Genomic DNA, 22260 nt, shown 5'->3' with positions numbered 1-22260 from the left:
CGTATCCCACGTCAGATACGCAATACATGCCACGCAGTATAGAATTATCCATCGCATGCAGAAAGCGAAGTGCATACCAACCAATCCGTTTTGCTGCAAGCTGTAAGAGACCTAAATGTTGTTCATTGTCAGTGTGCCACCGTAACTGTCCGTTCGTAGCCAGCGCAGTGCTGAAATTTAGCACATTCACCAAGCAGCTGTAAGTTCTTTTCGATTTTTTTTATTCATATTTCACAGTAATTATACATCCCATTAAAAATGACTTTTACATTCGAATTCGTACAATTAATGCACAGTGATTTTTCGCAATAGTTGATGTATTTACATAATACATATTAATATACAAACACCAATGAAGAAACATAACGATTAAATGACATCGTGAAGAATGTATTCTACAGCGAAGAAATTTATTTTCACACAATCGTTTTATTGTTCTCTAATTTTGAATGTATATTACTTACTTGTTTGAAGATACTTTGCTCGACAAAGAGATTCCTGTATTAAGATAGTAAACATTATCATTTTCGATAAGTATACAATGTGTAATTAAAGTAGGGGAAAGCATAATGACTTCTGTACCTTTTGGTTGACATATTAGTCACAAAGCATTATATAAATCTGAAATCCGAATAAACCAATGGAACTTGATATTCGCGCGGAATTACTCTTGCTGACAAAGAGAGTAAGTGCGCGCACAGGAGGGGAGTTTAATATATTGACTACAGTAAAAAAAAATGTCAGGAAGCGAGTCAATTGATTCTAAGTAACGACCATGTATATACTCTGTTCAATCGCATGATTGAGTGCGAAAATAAATAGACCAGAAATTAACGACAATGAAGTCGAATGATCGTTAAGTTCTAACCTGTAATTTTAATTTATGATGGAGATAATCAAGATCAATTCACTAATTACAGTCAATTGTAAAAATAATTAAATCGATTATGTATTTTTATGAATTCATCACGTTATGACTATATAAAAATCTTCTATAAAACAATTGAGTGTATTGTAGAGTGGGTAGATTTCTGCTGGCAATAATGATCCTTGGGAGAATTTTATCATCTACCCTCACAAGGACACGATTGATCCCCTATGCTCAACCTCAGTTATTAAACCAGCAAAAAAACCTGGTAATTTTGATTTGCTACTTTGTTGCCTTATTTTTTTTACTAATTTTTATATTTTAATTTATCTTTCCTTCCTAATTAGACTCTGTTTTTATTGGCATGTAAACTATCCAGCCATCGTGTCTCAAAGAATATTGAACATATTACACAGGATAATCGAGCAAAAACCACAGATGGCCAGATTCAGAATCTTAAAAATGCAGAAAGAAGACCTCTGTTAATTATGCTCAGTTGGCTTTTAGCTAACCGTAAACATATCACTAAGTTTCTCAATTTATACACAGAGCAAGGTTTCGATGTCGCATTGGTATCAACAACTCCTTGGCAACTACTGTGGCCTATATCAGGATCAAGGGTATGTTTGTGAAACAAAAGAAACAAAATAGATTATTATTTCTAGTTTATAATTAAACATGTAACACCTTTTTTGTTTCAGGTAGTCGCCAAAGACTTATTAGATTTCTTACTAGCAAATGAAAATTATCAGCAAATACTATTACATGGTTTTTCAGTGGGTGGATATATGTGGGGAGAAGTAATAGATATATTTCAAAATGATAGTCAAAAATATGGTAATGTGCTAGATAGAATTGTTGGTCAGGTTTGGGACAGTCTGGCTGATGTGTCAGAATTATCAATAGGCACTCCGCGTGCTGTATTTCCAAAAAATAAGGTGTTACAAAATATGGTACAAAAATATCTAGAGTAAGTTGATCTTTGATTTTAGGTACTTTTAAATATTTCCAAATAGTCATTATCTCAAATGCATTAAAATGATTCACAGATTTCACATGAGAACATTTTACAAATCGTCTACTCAATACTATAAACGATCTAGTCAATTATTTCATTCGAATATAGTACACAGTCCTGCATTGTTCTTTGTAAGTAAAGTGGATCCTGTTGGTACAATAACTAATAATATGAAAGTACGCGATCGATGGGATAGTTTGGGCGTGAAGGTAATATATGCAAATATGAAAAATAATATAAATGTACTTCGTTATTTGGACATTATATGTTTCAGACTTACGTTAAAATATTCGAGGATTCTCCGCATGTTGGACACTTTCAGAGATATCCAAAAGAGTATGTTGGCGAACTTTATGCTTTCTTAAACGAATTAAATTTAATCCAAAACGAAGAAAAGATGAGAGCGCGACTCTAAATATGCGATTTAATGCCTAATTACTTACATTCTTAATTGATATTTGAAATTACATGTTATGAGGTCAGTGAATATGTACTTCCTTAATTCAATTATTGTACGAATTAATTTTAAAAAAGATTAATGCCAATTATATTATATTTAGAACCGACTATAAATTTGTACTCAGTCATATTCAAGTGTGTATGTCTTTTTGGTTATAATAGGAGCACTTATTGTGCAATAATTAAAAATAAGATTTTGAAGTATCAATGCTTAGTTAAAGAGGTAAAAAAAAATATTTTATAGACTATACATTTTGTAGGAATTGTATACGTGTTCAACGAAATTAATATTTAATATATAGAAATTTATACAAACGTATATTTTCTTACATTTTTTAATATCGATCATAGTCATTTTTACAAAACGATTGTCCTCATACAATATATACATGTACCGTTTATACATTCAGTGTTAGTTAATCATTGTTATGCGACAGTTTCATTTATACTATATACATTTTTTCAAATAATAAAAGTTAATCAGACTTATCTGTATTATGAGTACTATCAACAAGTTTCCTTTTTTGTTTCTTCGATTTACTAGATTTATATTTCTCCAAAATCTCCTCGATTTCATCTGGATCTTTCCCTTCGAGAATTAGTTTTTTGCGTTTATTGATTATTTTTTTTTCGTAAAAATTTGTTTCATCCAATTTCATTTCAGCTTCTCGTTTAGCGACAGATATTTGCGTAATGATCGTAACTATTTCTTTATCTGTTGAAAAATGTTATTGTAATATGTTTTTTCTTTTTATTCATTAGATAAAAAATGTTAAAATATATTACCGTTAACTTTATATTCTGTTAATTTCGTCCCAATGGCATCCTCAATGGCATGCAACAATTTGATGTCGTATGGCGTTATCAGAGTAATCGCCATACCTCCTTTGCCTGCTCTAGCTGTTCTACCAACTCTATGAATGTATTCCTTCGGTACATTTGGCACAATATGATTTATAACTAATTGAACTGTAGGAATGTCTAACCCTCTTGCTGCAACATCTGTAGCTATTAAGATCTTTATATGATTTGACTTAAACTGGCTAAGTGCCGCAAGACGATCTTTCTGTTTAATCATAGCATGAAGAGCTACATTTTTGAAACCAATTTCGTTTAATGTCATGGATAACAATTGACAATGCCTAGGAAATAATATACCATGAGTACTGTGAATATAAACGAAAATAATGCATACAAATATTTGCATTTTACTTGCAAGTATCTGTAAATATCATTATCGATCCATCCTTGTTGGTTGTTCGAAATGTTCTAACTACTTCAACCAAGAAAGAATCGCGAACATCGCTTGGACTAAGCACATAGCGTTGATCAAGTTCTTTTACTGTAGCTGTACCAGAATCATCCTTGGATTCCCATATGAAGACCTTCAAAAATAATCAATAATATTATATTTCTTGTTTGTAGAATTTAATATTATATTTCAATAAAATTTTATAATACCTCTCCAGATGCAATATGTTTCACTTTATCAAGAGTGTCTGTCATTGTTGCACTAAAAAGAAGAACTTGTTTTTTCTGAGGCAAGGCATTAAATACAGTTTTTAATTGATCATCAAAATGACCCCCTAGAAGTCTGTCAGCTTCATCCAAAACTAAAAACTTAATTCTCTTTAAAGAAAATGTATTACAACTCTCTAAATGATCTGCCAAACGTCCTGGAGTTGCGACAACTATGTGTGGGTGCTTTGACAACTCTAAGCCTTGTACAACCATGTCCATTCCTCCGACTATAACACATCTTTTTAAACAGATAGATTTTCCTATTGCTGAGAATTGGTCTGCAATCTATGGATGAAAGTTCTTACTATAATCTTTGGCAAACATGAAAAATTATAGATATAATGTGTAATGAACAGTTGTATTGTTAGACGTACTTGAAAAGCAAGCTCTCTGGTAGGGGTTAAAATAAGGGCAAAAATGCCATATGGATCTTCAGATAATTTTTGCAAAATAGGAAGTGCAAAGGCAAGTGTTTTACCACTACCAGTTTTTGCGCAACCAATACAATCGTTGCCAGCTAAAATTTTTGGAATACAGTTTTCTTGAATTGGCGTAGGTTTTTTTAAACCTATAAAAGACGGTGATGCATTAATTTTCCTCGTTATTTTACATTCGTTCATATTTAAATCGATACTTACCCATGGAATTGCATTGCTTGACAATCCATGAGCTTAAATTTAATTCGGAAAATGTCATGACTTCTGTTTTTATTTCATTAAAAGATTAGTTTATTTACAAATAATACACGTTGTCACATGGCACCACATAATATAGCACAACACTGGGTCTTCGCACTGGTGGCGCCATCGGTGGTAAATGCCCAAGTTTATAGTGAAAATAGTTCTCACTCTTGACGCCAGATGACGTTGGTAAAAAAATTAGTTAATTACGCCATCTAGTATGAAAAGTTAGAACTATTTCTCGACAAACTTAGGCGTTTTCCCGATAGAGGCGCTGAACAAACTCCGAAAATTAGTTCGGTCCCTTCAACACTAGATGGCGATGAGAACCACAAATGGTGGCGTAATCTAGCAACAGGAGTGAGAACTACGTTCGCTATAAACTTGGACGCTTTTCCACCGATGGCGCCACTAGTATATACCACTCACCTATACTAATGCAACTGAACTATTGCACTATGCATTCATAAGTGCGATAAACTACGTTACAATAAATTATGTATCTCGAATAGTTACACAACAGGCAAATACCGACAATTTATAAGTTTTCATTAAAAACTTTATTTCTAGTTCAACTCAATTTGCATGAGAATTACTGTTATTTACATACCAATGTAAAGAACACTCTAAAGTTATAAAAATACATCGTAAATTTTGCTTCCAATTTATACAAATTCATTCAAATCAATGAATATTTACAACACTTAAAAAATTATATTTATCTACATTTTAATATTTATAAAAATAATTACGATAGAAACGACGTTGTAGGTTTATAATTTTCTTCTGGTTTTAAAATAACTTCGTTTGAACGACGTTTCACAGAATTAGCGTCTATGTCACATGTATCGACTTTTCTTTTTACTCTTGCGGTTTCTAGCATCGTATCATTTATTTTCTTTTGCAAATTTTCAGCTACATGAAAGTCGCAATGCTCATCATATTTTGATACGGGTATTGTGTCATGGCATTGTAAACAACGTACGGATGGTACATCGATAACTTTAGTTGGATCTTTTTTAACTAGAAAATTATAAATGCCATTGCTTTTCTTCCCTTTCGAAACATTACTTTTAGATTTATTTTTTATCTTTGTATTCTTTGTTACAGTTTCTCTTGTATTGTTTTTTTTACTTTGTTTTTTTATGTATAATTTTGCTTCATTTTGTAAATCCGGAGGCAGCAATACGACGACGTTCGGATCAATATCATTTAAATCGGGAAATATTTCTTCTAGTTTTATAGTACTTCGAAAATTACTCGCTCTACTATTTTCCTTTATTATTACGTTCGCGGATGTTTGTACAAATTCACTAGAACTACACTGTGCTGTATCAAAGTCTATTTCACCAGATTCACTTTTGTTATAATCATTGTCAGTTTTACCAACATTTTCATCTTTGTTGAATTCAGTTAAATCAGTTTCATGTATAGCTGTGTCTTTTATCTTACTGTCTTTTGGATTAAAAACATTCAAAAAAAATGATTCTTTAAATTGGTCTTGGTCTAAGGACTCGTTTAAGTTAGAGTTACTATCTTTTCTTTCATGAAATGTTTTCTTCTTGTTTGGTTGGTTCAATGACGTAATTAAATTATTTAATCTTCTAGTAGTAGGCGAACAATTTATTTCCATATCAGGAGTTCGTTCACTTAACTGCACGCTACTTTTACAGTTTTTGGCAACATCGTTTACTCTATTATTTGATGGGTTCTCCATTTTATTATCATTAGAATTCATATTGGTATTTTTGTTTATATTATCTATTACTGTTTCAATAGTATTATTTGTTGATTCCGTGTGTTTCACTTCTATACTTGGTTGAACACTTGTTTTCTGTTGATGTTCTAACCTACTCGTTTTGAAAAAATTCATGAAATTCTCGCTACCTTTAGCAGGTATAAATTTACCAACCGATAGGCCTATATACGCAACTGGACATTGTGTTGATTTAGATATCATTTCCACGCAACGACTTGCCATTTTTTCTGGTTTGTATGAATTTAAAGTACAAGAACGTGATTGAGATACTACATTTTTGTTTTGATAATAATGATAACATATCGTAAGTAGTGTCGCGCGTCGTTCATTTTCCTCGAGGTCTTGTTCGAGACGTTCGCAAACTTCTGCTGCCAATTCTCCAGCCCAATGTTGTAACTACAAATAAAATCATGCTTTTTGTATCCATTTATACATGTGTTACAATTTCGTTCATATTTTACTGTTTAACTTACCACGTCTAACGAAGTAATAGCTTGTTTTCCAGGAAATTTTTTACACGCTCCGATCGACTTTGACACAAGCCGCATAGTAACGGGCTCATGGTCTACACCACGAGCGATATTATATAACCATAATCTACATAAACATACTTATTAAAAAACAAGAATAGTAATTGTTGGTATATAATAGGTGGGATAAAATAATGCACCTAAAGAAACATTAAGAAGCATACCCCGTTTTGTCATCAAAACGTTCTTGTAAATATTGCAGTGAATACTGCAGTAAGTCACCCATAACATTACAATTGAGAGATTCAACAACAACATCTCCAAATTTTCCGCCGAGATTCCTAACTTTTTTAATTGGTAATGTTGAATAAAGCGACGATACCGCAGCAGCAGGTAATATTGTTTGTCGATTTGGTTTGTGTAATCCACATGCTAATTTAGCTAATATCTAAGAACATAAAATATAATATGAGATCTTTGAAATCTTATATGTATGTAATGTTTGAAGGAGAAATATCACTTTACCTTATTTTGTGCAATGCCAGCTGAGCATCTAAATCCTGTTTTCTGAAATATATCATTTCTCAATTCTTCAACTATTACACCAGCTATCGCAAGTTTTTGAGCCTGTACATCTTCGAGTTCTTCAAAAATATTTAATATCCAAGTTTTTGTACCTTTACTTCTCTCTTCTAAAATTATATAATACAATTATATCAGGTGCAAATTTTGTTCATTGATAATTTCTTCCTTACCTTCATCATTCTTTCCAACTTCTGAGTATCCTACTATAAATGTATTTGATAGCTGTGTTATTAAATTTTCTGGGGAAATAGAGTTTATCTGTAAACTTTTGTCAATAACATCGGTAAGGTCTAAATATGCTTCATCTACACTAGCTCTTTCTACTATATTGGAGTGGGTTTTTATAACATCAATTACTTCACGACCAGCACTTCTATATCTGTTTAAAAATTTAATTTAGTAATTACAATTATTCTCTTTAATTGTTTATATGATTGTATATAAAATAAATGATTGTACAACATACCTTGATGTATCAGCTTTCCCACGAAGACATGGTACACTAGCTAAAATTAGATCTGGACATTTTTCTTTAGCTTCTGCTCCCCTCATATGTCGTGTAACACCATATTCTCTTGCTTCATAATTGACAGCAATTATTCTGATTAAGAGCAAATTGATATATCATTAAATGTTGATTTTTTACTAAAAGGTAATTTATGTTGATTAGAAATTCTTACCCTCCTAATTTCCATTGATTGTATTGCACAACAGCGAGTGGTTTTCCTGCATATTCTGGTCGTAATTTTGCTTCAACTTGACAAAAGAAACAATCCATGTCTATTAAAACAATAATTCTATCGTTCGAATTCGCCATTGCAAATGATTTCGTGCATTTAAACTTGTTGTGAGTCGGAGGTTAAAAATATTTTGGTGTTTTAGAAATCCATTTATCTAAATTTGATAAATAAACGAATGTTCATAGTTACATTTATATAAACATTATTTAAATTTCATAATATAAATAATATTGTACACATAAAACTTTTACATCGCAAGGTAAACACAGACACAAAAATATATAAACAAACTACACAATTTAACCGCGGTTTCTCGAAGACGTCATGAATGATCACGAATTCAAACTTAATACTAACTTGTCGTTCCTAAAGTTATTTTATTTCGCATAATTGAACTATAATGAGTAGACTGAAGTAGACTTTGTATCTTTACTCATTGCTACCACTATATAACAGTTTCATTTATTTTATGACCAGCCGAGATAAAACAGTTTATCCTAGAGACAAAGATGCATAAAAATAATCAAAGAGCGGATCATGATATGTGTTGTAACTTGTTCCAACGTTGACGAATATTTTCGAAAATATTTTTCGAACACGCTTACTTCAATTTATAACATGTCAAATATATTAACCATTAAATTCACGAACATGAAATATTTTATGAATTATTGAAAATACACGTTACAGATGTCTGTCAAGTTTCGGAACACCTCAATTGCTGCAAATACAACATAAATACGCATTTTTTTTTTTACAAAGCTTCGACGTTTTCTTTACACTTAATTTAAGTGGTGTGAAATACCAGCAATCTTGTTACAATGCCAAGTAAAAAGAAAAAATATAATGCACGTTTTCCAGCTGTGAGTATCAAAATAACATTTCTATTATGGAAACGATGTTTTTGAAAAATTATCGAAAATTTATGTAAATTACATGGCTACGATTTTGCTAAACGCTATGTTACGATTAATGTATAATCATGTTTAAACTGTGAAAAGATGCAGGAGCATAAAATAATTGTGCTCGAACATTTTGAATGTTCGTGCCTAACCTAATTCTGCCATCCTACATTTAGGGTCGAATCAAGAAAATTATGCAAACCGATGAAGAAGTTGGAAAAGTTGCACAAGCTGTGCCGATTATAATCTATATCCTTTTCAAATTAATAAAGAAAGCGAATTTTTATCGATATGTTGCTGTATAATTTAGTATCTTGTTTATATTTAAATAATTAGTATGTATTTTAATAAATTCCTTAACTGTTTGCATACCTAGAACATTAGAACTGTTTGTGCATTCGTTACTTACCAAGACTATGCAAATTACAAGTGCCAAAAATGCCAAAACTTTGAGTCCATCTCATATGTAAGTATGGTCCTTCAATAGTCTACCTTAATCATAATAAAAATACGACGTATTCTTAATCTTTACGTTATAATTTATAGGAAGCAATGTATTTTATCAGAAAGTCGTTTTGATTTTCTGAAAGATCTAGTGAAGTCTTTACCAGATATTTCAGGACCAGACGACGAAGTGCCTACACCGCCATTAACACCAGCTCCAATGATTTCGAATGTATCGAATATAACCATTTGTACACCCGCATTGCGACCTTCTGAAATAGGGTAAGCGTCATCTGTATTAACCGTTACTCTAAAATTGTAAACGTACTATGTATTTTTATAGACTTCAGAAGCAGCAAATGGGATTAACTACTGAAGTAAATATAGAATATAAAAATTCAAAAGACAATGGGGGAACAGGAATGTATGACACAGGTGCTGTTAACGAGACAGTTATAAATACATCTGTTTCACAAGTTCCAGAATTTCAAATAACTGTGCCTACAGCGTTTCAAATTAGTCAACCCAACTTTTATACAGAAGTTAATCCTATGAATTTAAGTACAAATACATCTGGTGTAAATACGAGTAATCAACCGACATCAAATTTTGCTCATACTGCAAATCTTGATGAAGATTATGATACATAGTTATTTTTTAACAACATTAGAGATATAAATTCGTAAATTATCAAACCTACAACAGTTGTAGATGTGTTCGTTTAACAAACATTACAATCTTTTACTCAGACTGTTTGTTATCTATACTTTAGAATATGTAATTTGGATTACTCGAACAGTCTTGTTACTTATGTATGCTTAAACAGCTGTACATTTTTATATTTTTATATCTGTTTTGTCAACAGTTACACAGATGTTTTGTTCAAACTAGTTGATGTAGAATATTTGGTATTTATAAATATTTTGTACCACTGTAATTGTACTTGTATTTTTAGTATTTTACTTTATATACACTTGTATAGTAAGCTTAAATGTAGGACTCGAAGAACTGTCATGTGCTTTAAAACAAACCCTATATTATTATTGCTCTGTAGACAAGTAGAATTTCTTTTACTGTACGTACAGTTATGAAAATACATTGTATAATTGTATAGGTACAAATTTTAATTATTTATGTTATAGTTAGCTTTGTGTTTTATAATTGGCAAAATTAGGTTTTTAGTCTGTCCAGACAGTAGGACGTTTATCATTTGCTCCACAATGTATACAATACTGAGCTTTACAACTAAGATTTTTGTACATCTTTATAAATATATGTAATTTTGATAAAGGGAAAGTTAGCATATAACAAGACATTTTACGGATGCTAACAACACTTAGCAAACTTGGTTTAAAAAATTGTCATTCAAGCGTTTCTCATTGCATAATACGTACATTGTCTTTTTCATAATGTAATCATCAGTAAAAGTGTTTTAAGCTTTATAGAATATTTTGTAATGCAAACATACGTTTTAGAGTTACATGTTATACACAAATAATGCGCGTAATTACATTCAGTGAAATTCTTACACATTTTGAAGTTCAATATGTAAAAAAAAAAAAACAATTAGTTCGCAAACAGACTATTAAATTCTGTGAAAACGTAAATTGTGTTACTGCTTCATTTGCATAGATTATTTGCATAAATTACATAACCTTGAAATAAAATATTTGCAATACGAAGTAAATATTAAATTATTTAGCAAATATCAAGTATACTATAATAAAGCGATAAATAATGCTTTTGTAAAATATACGTTAGTAAAACATAATTTATTTTGCTAGATGAAACTCGTAGTAGTATCAGGAAACTCATTTAGTTATATAGACTATTGTATTTTTGAATAAAACACATTTAGGTTAATATTAATTAAAATTAAAATCAAATTACACGCATTTTTATATATTTAAAAATCTAACTTATCTTGTTATGAGCATACAAATTTTAATAAGAGAAAGTTTTCGATTAATACGCGTTTTTAATTGATTTTGTAAGCCCCTGAAATGAACAGAAAAAGAAATTATTTCGGAATTTTCAAGGCATAGTATAGAAATTCTTATTTATTCGTGGAGATAAAACGTGTAAAACGATTATTTTGTATACAACTAATATGATTATTATATGATTGATTGTAAACTTTCTCGTATGAAATTGGTATCTATATTTAAATTATACATTTGTAAATAAACAGTGATAGAATTATTGTGATAACTTTGTTAATTTATATTATGATGTTGTAACGTGTATATAAACAGTTATCAAATATTGAAGGTAATATGCCTTCCGTATAAACGATTTTAATGCCTTAAAAGCAATAAAAAGACAATAGATTCAATCATATTTGTGGTAAAGTTCACATATGATTCAAATTACATTCAATTATTAACTATTCGGTATTTTTACATTACTATAATAATGGAACATATTATTTCTTTCGTAAATTATATGTACCACGGGATCGAAATCCCCCGAAATAATACTGAAAAAATATATAATAAGATATTTTTTTTAAGTGTATTGTACAAGATACTGAAAAGTAAGGATCTTGGGATATTGTTATTGGCTGAAATCAAACTTATAAAATAGTACATTTTATTCCTGTGTTTACAACTCTTAATAATTTTTAATTTACCGAAAGCGCACAGGAGGCGTAAAACTTAATCACTCTTCTAAACACAGTTTGAGATTTAAGCTCATAGTGCAGTATACTTGTAAAAATGATACGTACATACAATTCAGTTCTTTTGTGAAAATTGTATATAAAATTAATAGAAGAATTGTATTCGTAATGCAATTGCTAAGTGTCGGCAATGATGGCATAAATTTATTCTAACCAATTTCTTTTCAAATGAGATGAATTGGATCATTTGCACTGTTTACTGGATAAACTATTTTTTTTTATTTCTGCCTCTTCCCCTTTTTTTCGTGTTTCATTTGATTTATAATTTATTAAACAATATAAATACATGTGTGCCAAAGATCGTGTGTACGTATACACACAAACGACACCAATACTATATTTTTTTTTTAACGTCAATTAAATTGACATCTATAGTGATTTACTAATTTCATAGTAAAAATAATTAAAATTAAAAAAATAATTTAATCCCTAAATCTTTCATTAGACCATTTGAACTAGTTTGTTACATGTGCATTAGCTACATGTGTAACAGTTAACGTACGTCAATCATTAGAAATAGTAGTTCGTTTACAATATGTAATAATATAGAAAACGATTAATATTAGAAGAAACCAACCATTCCGAAAAGAAAAACTAAAAACTACATAACAATTCGTTTCGTAAAAAAGAGTCGTTAACAAAATCGGCTGTGCTCGATATCTGCAATAGTGAGTACTATTGACAGCAATTAAATTTCTTTGTAAACCTTATATCTCTTGAATATTATTATACTGAAATATCGTCGGTTTTCTTTCCAGTCAATTTCATTAAGTCGGAATGAATTCTAAAATGCAATCTCGATTCTAGCGGATATCCAGTAAAGTTCTTTCTACAATAAAAATAAATTAATTGTAACTAATTAATTACCGGCCTATTAATACGTATTACATAAATAAGAAATAAAAATTACTTGGCATCTTCCAGAAATCCAATAGCAAGTTGAATATTTCCTTGATCTTGTGCTAACAAAGCTAGTTCTACTGTTGCGTAAGGAAGTATATAGGTGTCTTCCTTAATTGATTTATCCAACCTGAGAACACGTGTTAAACAATCCTCGGCTAGCAACGGATGCTTCATCTGTCGTAAGCAAGCACCCTTTAAAAGCAACAAGAGCGCTTCATTGTCCGTATGAAACTCAGTTTTCCTATAAAAAATTAAAGATATTTTAATGTTGCTGAATCAAGCATAATAGTAATCAATTGAAAATGCTTACCCCATTTTCGCAAGATCCTTCTCAGCTTCCTCGATCATTTTAAATATATTCAATATTAGATCTTGACGTTTACCAACAATTCGGAACAAATTCCACACATACATAAGTTCAAATATAGGAAGGACCAGATTTTTTTTCTGGGCAAAGTAACGTTCAGTTTTTTTAATTACAAACTTCTCCATCGGTAATGATTTTCCCGCTATGCGTTGTTTAAAGGTAGGCACTTGCATCATCAAAGTATCTATCAACTGTTTTTCCTCGCTTTTCGACGGTGGTTTCTGCATGATAAGTATCGCAGCTTTCTGGTATAAATAAATAGTACGCGACCAGTTTGATTGGCCGGCCAACATGCTTGCGAACGTTGCAGCCCGACTCCATTGCTGCAGAGAACAATGTGCCCACATTAATTCCCAAAAACAAAGATGATGAAATTGAGGCCATACGTCTTGACTCTTCCAAGACTTAGTATACCATTCTATGGAACTCTCAAAATTTCCTCTTGCTAGCTCTAATCGCCCCTTGAAAAATAAAAACCATACACCATTCGGATAAAGACTTAATTCTTCTTCCAAAACTTTTTCACACCATGCGAGATCGCCATCCGTGTGACTCAGCACAAAAGATACTATTAAATTGTAAGATAAAAGAATCATTGCACATAAAACGTGTCTCAATCCTCGTCTTTCCCTATACCCTGCTTCTAACTCTGATAAACCATACTCCTGTTAATAAAAACGATATCAGATCATCATATAATTAAACTCTTTCGTGAAATTGTTTTTCATAGAAGACTATTCTAATACCTTATCGCCAGAAAATCCAATAAATTCTAATAATTTGATAATTTTTGCGGGTAATAATGAGATCATCTGAAAAATGCGCCAGGACATAGTTATTAGACTATAATATCTGAATAATTTTACGGAACGAAGATATAATTTCTACGCACCAAATTAAATGCTCCGATTCCTGTGCGAACGCCGCTTTCGAAATGTACTTTGTGAACATCGTTCTCCCACTTTCGACTATTTAAAATTGTTAAACATTCCCTGAAGAAAGATAACATACATAGAAGAATGTACAATTATGCGACGAAAGTTTGGAATGGATAATTCGCGGTATGGTTTGTTTACTTATACGACAGAAAGCAGGTACGAATTTTCAATCCAGCCTTGACAAAGCTGACCAGAGTCTCGTCTTCCACAAACGTGAGCATCGATTTTAAAAGGAGTGATTCAGCATAACAGAGTTCCGCATGCACTTCCTCTGTAATATTAATTTCTTTTATCATTCCTTCATGCTTTATGCTCACTTATTCCATTGGTACAAGATGACGTTATAAAGTGGAGTTAATTAGATAATTGGCTATTGACATTGTAGAAAACTTGAGCGATTTTAAATTTAATAGAAAAATTTGGAATAAACAGAATGGAAGTAGTTGCAAAAGAGAAATTATTCCTTGGATAAACAACATTACTCGATCACCTTAACTATTTTATGTTGTTTGCCCAGGATATTTTAGAAATGCTTGCATCAAAATGTTACATGCTTTTAGAGAAATTTCATTTCTCTAATCATGCATCTTATGCAAGAAGCAATGCAAAGCTGATTAAACATGCTGTATCAAATTAATTTACTTATGTATATGTATACATACCGATTGTATAAGAATCATAATTAGTTTTCTTGACCATTTTGCCAAGATTTTGTGTTATTGTCACATGTTTGCGATGTTTCATGCATACACTCATGCATTGTTTTACAGCTGTAGCTGCCTTTTCAACATATTTCTGTAATACATATTACAATGCATTATTAACATGACATATTTTCTAAAAAGTGTTATCCATCATGATTTAATACTTGTTCAAATGTAAGAATGGCCTCAAGGTATGCAAATACACTTGTCCCTAAAGAGTGATACATGCTAGTGCTTGCCCATGGTGCCATAATTTTCCTGGCTTCATCAAAATCATTGTTAAAAAAGCAATGTATCGCTTTTTTTGCTTCCATTATTGAAGTATCCAGATCCATGGAAGTAGGTCTAAAAAGTACAAATAATCTAACACATAAAGAATATATGTATATACATGAATATGTGTTGTACTTACTCTGGCATGGATTCCTGAGCATCTTGAAACTAAAATATGGATGAAATCAAAATTCAGTAAAAACATTCATAGTTAATATTAACAATGAATATGTGTACATACCTCGTCTTCTTCAATGTCCGACATTTTGAATCGATGTTTAAAATATGCTTGAAAAAAAAAATTAGTATCATCCTTCTATGCACTGACACTTAAAAAACATACACACAACACATAAATCTTCTTGTACTTAATGACAGTTATACATATAGGACATTTTATTTACAGAAAACTTTAATTATTGCAGGTGAAAGTTATTTCTAAAGGCAGATTTCTCAAGTGTGCTCCTTCAGTTTTAGGTCATTATTTTTCTAGTTTCACAAAATCATATTTCACACAATCAATGCATACATTTCTGTTATCAAATTTTATTTATGTGCTTATCTATAGTTCAATTAATCTACAATCGATTTTATCATTTCTCTTATACTAACTGAGCTCATAGATTACATTAGTGATAACAGTGACACGACAAGGTTTCACCTGATAATGAATAAATAATGAAATACTTTTAAAATTTACATGCCAATAAAAAAGTATGAATTTTTAACAGAGTAGCATGATACGAAAAATTGTTAAATAACATATTGCACTTCCATGAATAAATAATATATCCGCAGACTCTCTTTCAAATGTATAAAATTCAAACTTTTATTTTAAATATGAAATATTAAAAATTTCAGGTAACTGGAGAATTAAATAAAAAGATGACAACGTTATCGATGCAATTATCATCAAAATTATACATCGAAAAACAGGATTACGATTAAAACAAAAATATCAAAAAGAAGAAAAAAAAAACTTACATTCGTCCGGCTACAATTTTGGAAAATAAAAGAATCGACTGTATGGTAGAAAGAACCCGGAAACGATCTGAAGTAGAGTGTTACGAAGAAAGTATAATTGAGTTAACGCGGCGATGCGATAGACCTAGATCTTGTCAGTAACGAGAAAAACAGTGATCCTGAGACGAATACATTTGTTGAATTAAACGATCGGCTAATTTTTGGTGATCAGTAGTTGTTAATTAATCGTATCAAATGTAATCAGCAAAATTCTCTATTAAAACTGGATGGGTATTTACAAACTTACCATTAATCCGTCAAACGTCAAACGGTAGGTGAGTCGATTCACAAAAAGAAAAGAAACTGAAACTAACGTTTACGTATAGACATTTCTAAATAACGTGATCTGTTCTGAAGAATACACGGTAGAATACGAGGGATTATATCTGTTCTTACGATTTTTTACGCTTAAGATAGACTAGAATTCTTTAAATACGCCGCTACAAACATGACGGCATGGAACGCACGCGATCGACTGACGGCGAACCGAATATGTCGTATCAGTATCAGATACGATGATAGAACTGTATACACTATGAACTTGATTCTTGCCATTTTAGGGGAGTACGCAAATACTGTTTGCCAAAAGCTTCCCCTTTTCCTTTTAGAAAAAGTCCAGTTGTGGCGCAAATGAACGCTAGATGGTGTTACTGGAGCATTGCTTAAGCTTTATAATAGGTTATTCAATAAACTCTGTTTAGAGTTATTATTCCCTTCATAGATAAAGCAGGACTTATGCAATACAGAACTTCAAGATCTACTTAATTGTTGAAGATCTTAATTAAATGAATAATACTATGAAACTATTAAAATTTCAGTTTTTTTATTACAATCATATTTATTATTTTGAATTTCGCGCTTTTACTTTACATTGCGATACAGTACTTTACATGCGCATTGAAAGCTGAGTGGCCAGTGCTGTAATTATAGAAAACGATACCTGATCCCAATTTTTGTCTATTTCTATCATTCTCTGGAGCGACTAAGGGCCTCCATTTTTACGATTGTATTAGATACTTTACTGACACTGAAAGTAGAGGGGATGCATTTGGCGTGCGGTATTCCCCTCAAACGGCAAGATTCGACGTTTCTAATGTATTTATGACTGTCACTAACTCAAGGTCCACATAATACGTACACGTATCGCTCACAATCTTAAAGTGGAGCATTTAAATACTACAAGATAAGTCGTTGTAAACACACGGTTCTCGTAATACTTGGGTTGTTTCGTTTCACAAATACATTTAGATTAACCATAAAAATCACGAATGCTATGTCGGTCCACCCAAAGACGTGTTAGAATTTATGTAAAAAAAAAAATAAAAACTTTGAAACTCCTCGAGGAAAAAGCGAGAGTACCGTTATTGAATCTTGATAAATACCAGGAAGCAATATGGAACTTGTTTTGCACCCATGAACCTGCATGACAAGATTATCATTTTAATTTTTCTGACATTAAACTGTCAGCAATAGACTTTGTCGAGTTTCTTGTTAGAATGGAATATTTAAGTAAACAGCGAATATGATTAAATGGTTTTATTAGATTTTGTTAGTGTACAGGGTAAACAGAAGACTAACAAAATCAAATAAATATGAATATACAGTCAAAGATTTTAATCGAGTATTGTTTTATAACATTTGGTTCTCGTGGTAAACTAAATACTGTAAATTTATAAATACTGTAAATTTATTTTTTACATCAAATTTTACTGAATCTAGTAAAACTTTCCCTACCAAAAACTTCGTAGCGATGTATTTATTACACACGAAAGAATTGTGTTTACTAATAATTTATTCGTATTAGCATATTACTCGTATTTATTAGCCATAATTATTCGTGTAACAAAACATTGTTTACATGCGAAATCATACCTGTATTGTAACATTTCATTGTTAAAATACCTGAACAATTATTCAAAAACAACAACTATTGTATTGTTATGGCCAGAGTACATGTTCTGAAACTATTGACGTCAGCGTTAACCGTCCTAATTTAAAGTATAGAGTAATATACATTTTTTAAAGAGTAATTTAGTAAGATGGATTATTAATACAAAATTTAATCTAGCCATTTATTCAGTGGCAGTCGTGGCAGCACTAGTATAAGCTTGTCATACGTCAAAAACAGTGAACGTTTATCAGACAAGGTTTTGCTGTAGCGTATTTCTTTGCAAATTGGGTAAATTTCAAAAAGATTCTCTTCAGATCGCATATCTAACAAAAGGACTTATTTTCTCGAGGATATTAGTAATTTCCTCTTGTAACCATTCGCCTTATGCATGCAGTAATCCATACTTTAAAAGCTGTACAACGATTTAAATGCCTCTTTAACTCTTTCAATGTTGACGTAATTACTTGATTGCGTAAACATTTCTAAACGTAAGAATTACTTCCACATTTTCTTTCCACTATTTGCGATTCAAAATATTTATGATGTGTAACATAACCTACTTGTAATAAGCAGTATCACGGAGTACGATTCTATAGTATAATCTCCATTGTTTTTCATTAATTTTAAATGCCTTCTTAGATGGACTTGATGATGCATATTTAGTCTCTGTTGTCATTTACGATAGATTTAACTACATTGTAAGAAAACTACTTGTACAATAGTTCATATAAATATTTGGCATTGCTTGTCTTTTTACCAGATGGATTTAAAGACAAGTGATGTAAGTTTGCCTGCATTCCATGCAAATTAACATGAATTAGAAGAGTGGCATTGTTACATAATTTGACCAATGTCTGTTATTCGTTTTTGTTCATAGTATTACAATGTTATCCCTGTAATTTTATATGTCGACTGCAAGAGAACATTACCCAAAGAATTTTAATGAAAGGTGCCAGTACCAACAACATCAATTATTATTTCAGCAATTGTTCATAAGGGAATGAAGAAGTTTTATTGTTCCTTTCATTATCTTGGAAAAGTGGCAGGTGCCATTTAACATAATTTTTAACAATTATGGAAAATCAAAGTCATCATGGTCAAGCTTACCAGACGCATCAGTCGTTTTGGAAAAAGAATACTCATGCTGTGCCAGGCAGGTATGTAAGCTCTAAATTATCCTGTAAATTATAATGTTATGTTTAAATAATTTCATAATTACTTGTATGAATAACAAAAGACCAAGTCCAAAACAAGATGGTAAACTTGGAAAGATGAATGCTGCATCACTTGTGTCCAGCAATGCAGTCTCTGGTAGAATCGCATCGGGAAGCAGTGGAGGTTCTACATCATTTCAAGATTTTCAAGAAAGCGTGGACGATGCTTGGGACTCAGGAGATGATGAGTTCTGCACTGTTTCTGATATAAAGATATCAAAACGAGTTAGTCACTCTGCTGCACTCAGTGTCATTAACAGCCATCGATCAAGAAAAACATACTTAGAATCGGGAACAAATTCAAAACCTTCTCAACGGGTTCAGGAAATCATTCCTGAGGAGAAAAAAGCAGAGGCCCTGCAAAGATTAGCTGTTCAACCCTTGCATTTGCGAAATGCAAATTTGTCTATGCATTCTCAAGTAAACAACAGTCAACATTCCACAAATGATATGGATATAAAATATGGTGCTTCCCCGCAGCATAGACCCACGCAATTTCCAGGGAGACCACAACCACTTAGGCAAATGAACGCTCCTACTAAATTTTTTATACCTTCTAGAGAACAAGGTGTATATTATCAAGTGAATTCTTATGTAAAATTGATCTTAACATGTTCATAGTCTTCATTTGTTAATAATTATAGATGGCGAAAGTAAAGTAGATAAATTTCAATCCCTTTTGGAAGCCTCTGTATTAAATTTAGATGAACTAAGGCAACTATCGTGGTCGGGTGTACCTGCAAGATTGCGTTCCGTTACTTGGAGGCTATTGTCTGTAAGTAAGAAAGGTAAACTATACCGTATTTTTACGTTTAACATAAGAGTTCCATTTATATATGTAAAATTGTTCTTTGCTTTCGATAATACAGGAGTATTTGCCAGCTAATTTGGAGCGTAGGCAGCATGTGTTAGAACGTAAACGTCTTGACTATTGGAATTTAGTAAAACAGTATTATGACGTGGAAAGGGATGAAGGATTTCAAGATACATATCGTCAAATTCATATTGACATTCCGAGAATGTCACCTCTTATTTCGTTGTTTCAACAAACAACGGTACAATTAATTTTTGAAAGGATACTTTATATTTGGGCAATTCGTCATCCTGCTTCTGGATATGTTCAAGTACGCGTAATTACGCTATGATAAACACATCTATGTATCTACGTACGTGATCTTCGGATCGATTTTATCTACATTCTTTTTATGTCGATTTGTTTCTTGTAGGGGATGAATGATCTAGTGACACCTTTTTTTCTGGTGTTTTTACAAGAAGCAGTACCTGCATCAGCATGGCAGGATTTAGAAAATTATGATGTCGCGTCTTTGCAAACAGAACAGAGGAATATTATAGAAGCGGATAGTTTTTGGTGCTTGTCTAAGTTTCTCGATGGTATTCAGGATAACTACATCTTCGCTCAATTAGGCATTCAGCACAAAGTGAATCAGTTGAAAGAACTTATACAGAGAATCGATGGTATGCATCTGCTTGTTAAGAATATATAGCACGTGAAATAATTGTTTCGTTAAGTATGCCGGTATTTTTTTTCTCTCCTACAGTTACGTTTGTGTAACTTGTTCTTTCAGCACCATTACATCAGCACCTTCATAAGCACGGTGTAGATTATTTACAGTTTTCCTTTCGATGGATGAACAATTTATTAACGCGGGAAATTCCTCTTCATTGCACGATTCGCCTGTGGGATACTTATTTAGCGGAATCAGATCGATTCGCTTCGTTTCAACTTTACGTATGTGCAGCGTTTCTTCTTCGTTGGAGGCGCCATCTTCTTTTACAACCTGACTTTCAAGTGAGTGTTAAAGAAAATTACGATCCGACGCAATTAACGAGGAAACAGATTACAAATGATGTTATTTTGTTTAGGGACTGATGTTGATGCTACAAAACCTGCCTACTCAAAATTGGACAGACTCAGAAATAGGTATATTGGTCGCGGAAGCGTATAAATTAAAATTCACATTTGCTGACGCTCCCAATCACCTGCAGGCACACGACACCAGGTGACCAAATTGCAATGCGTCTAGATAACGATAATACAATAGTGGCCAAAATGACATTGGCACAAATGGTTTTGTGCCAGGTTGTTCCTCGTGTTTCACGGCCATTTTGTGTATTATAAAATTACACGAGTCACGGCCATTTTAGCTTATTTCGAATCCGACAAATTTGTATCACTCTCTTTTTCGATTAGGAAAGAAGCTTTATATTTTCGTTACGTTTTTTGAAGACTTGATCGGTTTTTAGAGATTTTATTCTCCTTATTATTATCATAGGCAGTAGTATTATCGTCATCATCATCATTCATTTTCGAGGTAAGTTGAATTGTATTCCTTACGACAAAATTTGCTCGCCATCTTTCAGTTTGCAAAGACGTAATTACAAGCTGAAATACGAAGAGTGTAACGCGAATCGATTGCCATTTACGATTCGTATTATATTTATATAGTATGTTTTGAATTATTATACACAGTTAATATATAAGCAAAAGGTTTTATAAATCAATTGCGACTACATGGTTGTCTTTTTATGCAACGATTACAAGTTTTCCTGTACACACATAAGTCTCCAACCCGTATATGTCAAGTTTGTTTGTTTTTTTTCCAAGGCGAACGCCCTTTAAACTCTTGTCTGTCAAATTGAAATTGTGCAATTTTTTTTTTCATTATTTGTGCTGCGTTTAAGTATAATATTTACAATGCAACGATATCGGTTCCGTTTGTATTAGTTATTGATATTTTAAAATCTTCAAACGGGGACAGATCGTTGTTCGAAAATTAGAATCTCGCGTCCAAAGGTTTCG

At 31.7% G+C, this 22260-nt stretch overlaps 6 protein-coding genes across 13 annotated transcripts; 3 read left to right on the top strand and 3 right to left on the bottom strand.

Moving 5' to 3' along the window:
- Window positions 1–11: 11 nt before the first annotated feature.
- Window positions 12–2475, top strand: LOC128874255 (transmembrane protein 53-B). Of its 6 annotated transcripts, XR_008456610.1 has the most exons (7): window positions 12–199; window positions 1019–1136; window positions 1216–1488; window positions 1570–1838; window positions 1918–2095; window positions 2161–2364; window positions 2447–2475. XR_008456610.1 is itself a non-coding variant. In XM_054118799.1 (6 exons), exons 1-6 carry the CDS (start codon window positions 27–29, stop codon window positions 2299–2301), a joined length of 1083 nt encoding a protein of 360 aa, XP_053974774.1. In that variant the 5' UTR covers window positions 12–26; the 3' UTR covers window positions 2302–2452. The 6 variants fall into 6 exon arrangements, 5 of the variants coding, with proteins under 5 accessions (XP_053974774.1, XP_053974773.1, XP_053974777.1 ...); XM_054118799.1 differs by having other exon boundaries at window positions 1285–1488; window positions 2161–2452; XM_054118798.1 differs by having other exon boundaries at window positions 2161–2452.
- A 334-nt stretch (window positions 2476–2809) lies between these two features.
- Window positions 2810–4656, bottom strand: LOC128874254 (probable ATP-dependent RNA helicase DDX49). Its single transcript, XM_054118797.1, has 6 exons — window positions 4505–4656; window positions 4241–4434; window positions 3807–4151; window positions 3558–3730; window positions 3132–3487; window positions 2810–3060 (listed from the first exon to the last, which is right to left on the bottom strand). The coding sequence occupies exons 1-6, from the start codon at window positions 4560–4562 to the stop codon at window positions 2822–2824; spliced, it is 1365 nt and encodes a 454-aa protein (XP_053974772.1). The 5' UTR covers window positions 4563–4656; the 3' UTR covers window positions 2810–2821.
- Window positions 4657–5095: 439 nt separating this feature from the next.
- LOC128873942 (DNA polymerase eta-like) lies at window positions 5096–8574 on the bottom strand. Its single transcript, XM_054117997.1, has 8 exons — window positions 8458–8574; window positions 8041–8254; window positions 7827–7961; window positions 7531–7739; window positions 7301–7467; window positions 7000–7223; window positions 6779–6902; window positions 5096–6701 (listed from the first exon to the last, which is right to left on the bottom strand). Exons 2-8 carry the CDS (start codon window positions 8175–8177, stop codon window positions 5295–5297), a joined length of 2403 nt encoding a protein of 800 aa, XP_053973972.1. The 5' UTR covers window positions 8178–8254; window positions 8458–8574; the 3' UTR covers window positions 5096–5294.
- A 43-nt stretch (window positions 8575–8617) lies between these two features.
- Window positions 8618–11012, top strand: LOC128873945 (uncharacterized). The gene is made up of 5 exons (XM_054118003.1): window positions 8618–8963; window positions 9179–9251; window positions 9375–9468; window positions 9549–9728; window positions 9790–11012. Exons 1-5 carry the CDS (start codon window positions 8922–8924, stop codon window positions 10094–10096), a joined length of 696 nt encoding a protein of 231 aa, XP_053973978.1. The 5' UTR covers window positions 8618–8921; the 3' UTR covers window positions 10097–11012.
- Window positions 11013–12015: 1003 nt separating this feature from the next.
- On the bottom strand, window positions 12016–16796 carry LOC128873943 (tetratricopeptide repeat protein 39B-like). Its single transcript, XM_054117998.1, has 11 exons — window positions 16582–16796; window positions 15553–15599; window positions 15451–15479; window positions 15203–15383; window positions 14997–15129; window positions 14473–14605; window positions 14289–14388; window positions 14143–14208; window positions 13340–14061; window positions 13037–13270; window positions 12016–12955 (listed from the first exon to the last, which is right to left on the bottom strand). The coding sequence occupies exons 2-11, from the start codon at window positions 15574–15576 to the stop codon at window positions 12853–12855; spliced, it is 1725 nt and encodes a 574-aa protein (XP_053973973.1). The 5' UTR covers window positions 15577–15599; window positions 16582–16796; the 3' UTR covers window positions 12016–12852.
- Window positions 16797–18200: 1404 nt separating this feature from the next.
- On the top strand, window positions 18201–21971 carry LOC128873944 (TBC1 domain family member 22B). Of its 3 annotated transcripts, none has more exons than XM_054118001.1 (8): window positions 18201–18513; window positions 19209–19382; window positions 19463–20007; window positions 20084–20214; window positions 20309–20563; window positions 20666–20915; window positions 21026–21249; window positions 21324–21971. In XM_054118001.1, the coding sequence occupies exons 2-8, from the start codon at window positions 19300–19302 to the stop codon at window positions 21462–21464; spliced, it is 1629 nt and encodes a 542-aa protein (XP_053973976.1). In that variant the 5' UTR covers window positions 18201–18513; window positions 19209–19299; the 3' UTR covers window positions 21465–21971. The 3 variants fall into 3 exon arrangements, with proteins under 3 accessions (XP_053973976.1, XP_053973974.1, XP_053973977.1); XM_054117999.1 differs by having other exon boundaries at window positions 18201–18713; XM_054118002.1 differs by lacking the exon at window positions 18201–18513 and adding an exon at window positions 18906–18923.
- Window positions 21972–22260: the final 289 nt, after the last annotated feature.

This window comes from Hylaeus volcanicus, chromosome 3 (genome assembly GCF_026283585.1).
Source record: "Hylaeus volcanicus isolate JK05 chromosome 3, UHH_iyHylVolc1.0_haploid, whole genome shotgun sequence".
Taxonomy (NCBI): Eukaryota; Metazoa; Arthropoda; class Insecta; order Hymenoptera; family Colletidae; genus Hylaeus; species Hylaeus volcanicus.
This window is presented reverse-complemented; position numbering and strand designations above follow the sequence as displayed.